Below are 6,439 nucleotides of genomic sequence, written 5' to 3'. Positions count from 1 at the left end.
TAGGCCAGGCTGCACCTTTTAGCCACACCCAAGATCATTATCTATCGGCATTGACTTCCCTGTCTGTACACCTGGCCCCTTGTGACTTCCCAGTTTTAGGTTTTTTTTTTTTTTTTTTCAAACCTTGCTTCTTCTTAATTCGAGCACTCCTGACCTAGTTCCTTTCTGTGATGCCCAAACAGTTCTCAGCTTTTACCAGGTGTCCACATCTCTGGAGGAGCTGGTGGCCCCATCTTAGTTCCTGCAGCAAGAAGCCTTCAGATTCAGGCTTCTAACCTGCTTCCAGAAGGGGCTGATGCTGGGCTCCAGTGACCACACTTTGGAAGCCCTGGCTTTAGTCAAGCTGACTCACTTCTGTCCATGCCACAACCAATGCGCTTTTTGATGCAACTGTCTTAATGGACAGGCAGGGTGGCCATGCCTGGCATCCTAGCAAAGGGGAAGCTAAGGCTGAAATGTCTGTTTCAGAAACACAACAAACGACATATATTACATATATATATATAAAATTTTGCAATACGATGTATGCTTATTTTTATTGATTACTTATGTTGTAAATGACAGTAAAATACACTTCTTTCTTTTTCTTTTTCTTTTTTTTTTTTTGGAGCTGGGGACCGAACCCAGGGCCTTGCGCTTGCTAGGCAAGTGCTCTACCACTGAGCTAAATCCCCAACCCCTAAAATACACTTCTAATATATGTAATAAATTTCTTTTACGCACACACTCGTATAGCCCAGGTTGGTCTCTTTAACTCAATATATAGCTGAGGATAACTCAGACACAGCACTGGGCAGAGGCAGGTGGGTTTCTGAGTTCCTGGAACTCGTGGACCAGGCTAGCCTTGAACTTGGAGATCCATCAGCCTCTGCCTCCCAAGCGATGGGATTAAAATTGTGAGCCATCACCGCCCGGTTGTGGGGGATTTTTTTTGTTTTTGTCTTGTTTTGTTTTTTCGTTTGTTTTTTAAGGAATGGTCCCACTATATAGCACTGGCTAGGCTGGAACTTGCTATGTAGACCAGGCTAGCATTATCTCTAGCCTATAGATTTGCTGCCTCTGCCTTCTGTGTAGTGTCCACCTAGGGTGATCCTGAGCCTCATGTCTAGGCTCTGCCCTTAATATCAGATTGGCTGTAGTAGACTCTAAGCCCCGCCCCATCTCAGTCCCCTTCAGGCGCTCCTACCTCTCGTTTGTTTGAGCTGCTCTGTTCATCCGTCTATGGACGCTTGGAGGCGCTAGTGAGTCGTACTTCACCTTAGCCCCACCCCTGTTCCCTAATTGGTCAGGTTCCTCCCTTTGCTGAAGCCCCTCCCTCCACCCCCATACTGCACGTGAACACAAGTCCTTCCCGCACCGTTCGCTCGAGGGCGCTCGCCACTCTCCTGACTGGGTGCCGCCCTAAGTCCGGTCCTTATATCCGATTGGTTAAGAGCTTCGCGTTGACTCCAGGCTCCGCCCAGACCCCGCCCCCTCCCTCCGCCCTATAGTGCGGGCGGCGCTTGTTGTTCAGCGGCGGCGGCCGAGCTCGGGTGCATCCTCGGGCCCGCCGCCGCCGCCGCTGCCGCCGGAGCGCGCGGCCATGGAGCTAGAGGTGCCGGACGAGGCAGAGAGCGCCGAAGCAGGGGCCGTGACAGCGGAGGCGGCCTGGTCTGCGGAGAGTGGGGCGGCGGCAGGTAAATGCGACCCCCCCGTCGCTGCGATGGGTTCACCCCTCTCCCCCGCCGTGCTGCGTGGGCTCGCCCGCCCGCTTCGCCCTGCGATGCGGCCAGCCGGGTTGATCCATTCTCACGCGCGGCGCGGGGATGCTCGCGCTCTCCCATTGCATGAGCGGGGGAGGGGGCATCTGCGCTCGGGCCGGGGAGACTGCACCGCCCCGCCCGGGGATGCGGGGCTCGCAGCGCTCGGCCAATTTTAGGGTCCTTGGGTGCACGATGGAGCCGCAGGCGGGCGTGGGTGCGGCTCTTTATCCTGGCAGCCTGTGCACGCAGCGAACCTCTTCTAGATGCATGCGGTAGCGGTGAAGCAGTCCTCTGGTTTGGAGGTAGTAGAGGGGACCCGTTTTCGGGCATTCTCTTGCTGTAGGGGATAGAGACAAGTGAGTCATATCTGCCCCTTTGAGTGTGTGGTGAGTGGCTTCTCCACAGTGTGGGGGATGCTGGAGCACCCTCATTCTAATTGGGGGACCCCACTGCGGACCCTGCCTGGCAAGGAAGAGCGAGTATGTCCTCCATGCGACCCCCGTGGCTGGGCTGTCAATCTTGGAACTGTCACCTTCTGGTCCCTCCCTGCTGCATACCACTGATCACCTATTTGTGGGCCTCAATTTACCTCCCTCTAAAATGGGGGCTGGGGAAGAATAAAGAAATGATGTTGAGGTGCCTTCTCTGTCCCGGCTGGGTGAGCAGATGTCCCGTCCCATTAGTCCCCCAAACTCCCAGACCTTTCTCCCTGGACCCTGCCTGCCATGCTACAGTAGCCTGTGGGGCAACCCCGCTTCCTAGTGTCCCCTTCCCTGTCTCGAGCAGTGTCTCTGGGCTTGCATTCTGTAGGCAGGGCTGTCGGTATGCACAGCCGAGAGAGGACAGAATGCTCCCTTCTCCATCGAGGTCATCAGAACTTTCTGGATTCACAGAACTCTAGGCTCCCTTCAGCAGTACTCCATGGCTGGCATCTGCCGTTAGGTCTCTGTGGACTCACATAGGCTTCTAAGGCTCTCCCTAACTGTCCTCATGGAAGACAGGGAGGGGAGGAGGAGCCAGGGATCTAGTGGTCCCCAAACCCAGGTGGTCAGATTCGTTCTCTATGCTGTTGGGAACCCAGTGGTAGCTAATCTGCTTCTTGTCACCAGCTACCTGCCCTTCTGTGCTGCTGTCATCTGGTGTCCCGTGCCATTATGGAGAAATTATACAGGGGACAGCAGGGCCCTTAGTGGCCATAAACCTGATAGCGCCAGGCACTCAGTTCCCAAACATTGTCCCTGTATATGGAATCTTGTTCATCACTGGGGAGATGTGGGGGGCGGTGTTTAACAAGCTAGCTGGAGCAGACAGGATCTGTCACCGATCTCTAGACAAACCTGTGTCTGACCCCCAGGGGCTGTCCCTCCCGGAAGTTCCTTTTCCTGCCTAGAGTCCTGTTAGTCATCCACATAGAATCCCATCGCTGCCTGTGAGACCCACCCTTCAGTGTGGCTCCCTGATGTGCTCCTACCTGTAAACCGGGGAAGCCACCTGGGTCTCCTCTGACCTTGGGTTGAAGCACCAGAGTGCTGGCTGCCTTAAAGGAGTCAGTTGCGTTTATTTACCACCAACTGCATCTATGCCTCCACGTGAATGGGGGGGGGTGTCCAGTGTCAGTATCCCCAGCCTCGTGGGGGGCTGGAGGTCAAAGGCAAGAAGAGCAAGACCTACCCTGCTTCCTAGAAGACCTCCGCTCTGGGTGTCTGTCTCCCTGCAGACCTGGCAGCAGCAGCCTGTTATCTGCTCTGGTGATTTCCACCTATCTGATGGGAAGGAAACCTATCTGTGTGGCGTTTAGAATCCAGTTACGTTTAGTCTTCTTACTCCACGGGCCTGCCCAAAAACCGCCTGTCTCCTGCCTTGCTGCGGCTGCTGGGGCCCTTGCAATTTGTGGGTGCGTGGTATGGCTTGGGGACCCTGGGTACTAGGCGACAGGGCTGGTGACCTGCCTGGGCTCTGGTAAAGTGTTCCTAAGCTTCGCCGCTCCCAACCTGCCACTGCCTCCTCCCCCATCTGAATTGGTGGCGAATTATGTCAGCATTGCTTCTAAAATCACCCCAGAGCCTGCCCACGTCTCCTCCACCCCATGCCTCTGCTGGTCCAGCGTCCTTCGTTTTCCTTCCACCGACTCTCCGGTTCCATAAGGAGCCCGTTAGAAACTGGCTCCAGGCCCTCCCTCTGCCCACACCGCTGCCCCACCCTCTCCTCCCTGTCTGCTGCTCAGTTCTCCATGCCAGCCACAGGAGCCTCTATGTTCCTGCATGGTTCAGCACCAGGGCTCGGGGGGGGGGGGGGGCATTCAACAGGTGCGTGGGGACTGTCAAGGTGTGCCAGGTGGCAAATGCCACAGACCAGTAGGAAGTAGTGACCTTGATGTCAGGGTCAGAGCTGTTGACCTTAGAGACAAAAGGTTCAGTCAGTCTTGCCCTAGGTGTTATCCTGAGATCATGCATTTGGGTGACTGCTGCCTCTGTGTCCCCAGTGGAGAGAGGGTCTGGAGCCCTTCCTTGATTTAGACTGCCGGGGTCAAGATGATGATGTGCGCAAGAACAAGGTAATGCAGGGACTCACTGGTTGCAGCCCCCCTGCTAGGTTTTGTCAATAAAGTTTTATCAGCACATGGGAGTGTTTGCCTATTCAGAGAGCTAGCCTAGGATATATGAGTCCCTGGGCTCTGCCCCAGGGCCACGTAAACCTTGTCATCCCAGCACTAGGGAGATGGAGGCCTGAATGTCAAAAGAATCAGGAATCGAAGGTTAGCCTTGGCTGTGTGCTCGAAGGAGTCAGTCCTCTCCTCCCTGTAGGTCCTAGGGATGGAATTCAGCTACTCAGGCTTGACAGCAAGCTCCTCACTCACTGAGCCATTTTGCTGGTCCAGTGTTGACCTTTCTTGAGCTTCTACTGTGCCTGGTGAGCCAGACGGCTGGGGGCTAGCCTGGAGCTCTTGCTTATGGAGGGTTTGGGACCAGGCCTGCTCAGAGCCCTGAGCTCTCTGCGCTCATGTGTATGTGCTGCAGGTTTGGAGACCCTTGATGTGACAGCCTGGGTGCAGTTAAGGCCACATCGGCCTTGGTCATGGGACGCTATGTCCCTTGAAAATGAGTGTGGCGAGCTGGGCGAGGGGGCTGCTGCTGGGTCTTGACTGTTCCGTTACTACACTGAGTGTCATCCCTGTCCCTGCTCTCATGCAGGTGGAGGCCCACCACGAGATTATGCTGAGCTGGGAATTAGCTCAGAGTCGTAGCCGCAGCCTCGCAGGCCGACATGCACAGTGCAGCGGGGCCGGGCTGGGCAGACCCTTTGCTGTCACAGGTCTCCAGGGGCCCTGACTCCCAGCACTGGCAGCCGCTCATGTGCCTGTCTTTGTCAGGGTGTGGGGGAGCGGGCTTCGGGGAGCAGATAATCCCCAGCCTACAGGGATTGTGCTGGGTGGAGGTGCACAGGCGCACTGAGCACGTTTGGATTGAGTCACTAGCCCTCTGAGGGTGCCGGAGTCCAGGGGTTCACCACCACTCTTCTGGTGACTACTGACTGTCAGCAGATTTTACTTTTTCTGTTGTCGAGCGTGTCCGTCTGACTGATAACAGCTTCCTGGTTGACATCGGAGACAGCAGTTTTCTAGTTTCTTAATCTTCTCTGTCTTCCTTTCATTTTTGTTGTTGTCCTATGAAGCCCAGGCTGTCCTCAAACTCGCTGTTTAGTGTAGGATGATCTGAGGCTACCAGTTCTCTTTCCTTTACCTCCTGAGTGCTGGGGTAACAAGTGTGTGCCACCACAGCTGGTTTATGAGGTGCCTGGTGCACGAGATGTTGAGGAAGAAGCCCAGATCCTGGTGCATGCTGGGAGAATGCCCTGTCCACTGAGCCTCAGCGCAGCCTCCCCTTTTACCTGTTTTCTGAGCAGAGATGGGGTAGGGAGTGTTGAAGCCAGGTTGGGGGCACAAGAAAAATAACAAGGATTTCTGTGCGGTGGGCACTGTGCCTCTGGGGGATCCAACTTCTGGGGGTCACGCATGTATCCTGGTGGGGCACAGCAGGGCCCCCTCTCTGCCTGAGACGTTGGTGGGAGTTGGTGGGATCACCTTGCCTGACAGACAGACATTCAGCTCTTTGAGACAGACTCTCTCCCCTCTCCACCACTGGCACTGCACAGTGTCCGGCTACTTGGGGACCTGTGGTGGCCTGGTTGTCCTGCCTGGCCTGGCTTCCTGTTTACTTCTCGGAGCTGACCAACAGGGAAACACAAAGTTTGTCTTGCGTGATGGGTCAGAGGGACAGTCACCCTGGAAAACAAGGGCGGTGGGGTCCCAGTATCTACCTGGGAGCCCACCCCACACCACCCCTCTGCCCTGCCAAATGTTTGCCTGCTCTGCTGGTCTCCAGCAGCTCCTAAGGGCCTGCGGTGTGTGTGGCTGCCCCCCTGTTTCAACCACCGCCACCTCGTGACTTCCTCTCCTCTCTGTTCCAAAGAGGTGACGGGTATTCCCAGGACAGGGCGGGCTGAGGGGAGGAAGTGCTACCCAGCCCTGCACAGAGCCTCAGCCTGCCTAGTCAGGGGGCTGCACATGGTTGTCCCTGGGTCACTGCCCGCCTGCCTGCCCACCTATCTGCCGCAGTAAACATGTTGGAGAAATAGGCTGCCGGCTTCACTCACCCTCTCTGAAGTCTAGGCGGACTTCACACCCCAGGCTGCAGTGC

General features: G+C 55.9%; 1 protein-coding gene across 6 annotated transcripts in view; it reads left to right on the top strand.

Annotated features, from left to right (window-relative positions):
• Nucleotides 1–1,486: 1,486 nt before the first annotated feature.
• Pip5k1c (phosphatidylinositol-4-phosphate 5-kinase type 1 gamma) overlaps nt 1,487–6,439 on the top strand; it is a 28,617-nt gene continuing 23,664 nt past the window's right edge. For 2 of the 6 annotated variants that reach the window (XM_039079020.2, XM_008765101.4), the window contains exon 1: nt 1,490–1,676. In XM_039079020.2, coding sequence (XP_038934948.1) covers nt 1,583–1,676 — 94 coding nt within the window. In that variant the 5' untranslated portion in view covers nt 1,490–1,582. 6 annotated transcript variants of the gene reach the window in all.

This window comes from Rattus norvegicus, chromosome 7 (genome assembly GCF_036323735.1).
Source record: "Rattus norvegicus strain BN/NHsdMcwi chromosome 7, GRCr8, whole genome shotgun sequence".
Classification (NCBI taxonomy): Eukaryota; Metazoa; Chordata; class Mammalia; order Rodentia; family Muridae; genus Rattus; species Rattus norvegicus.
The sequence above is the reverse complement of the archived record's forward strand: the minus strand, read 5'-3'. Positions and strand labels throughout refer to the sequence as shown.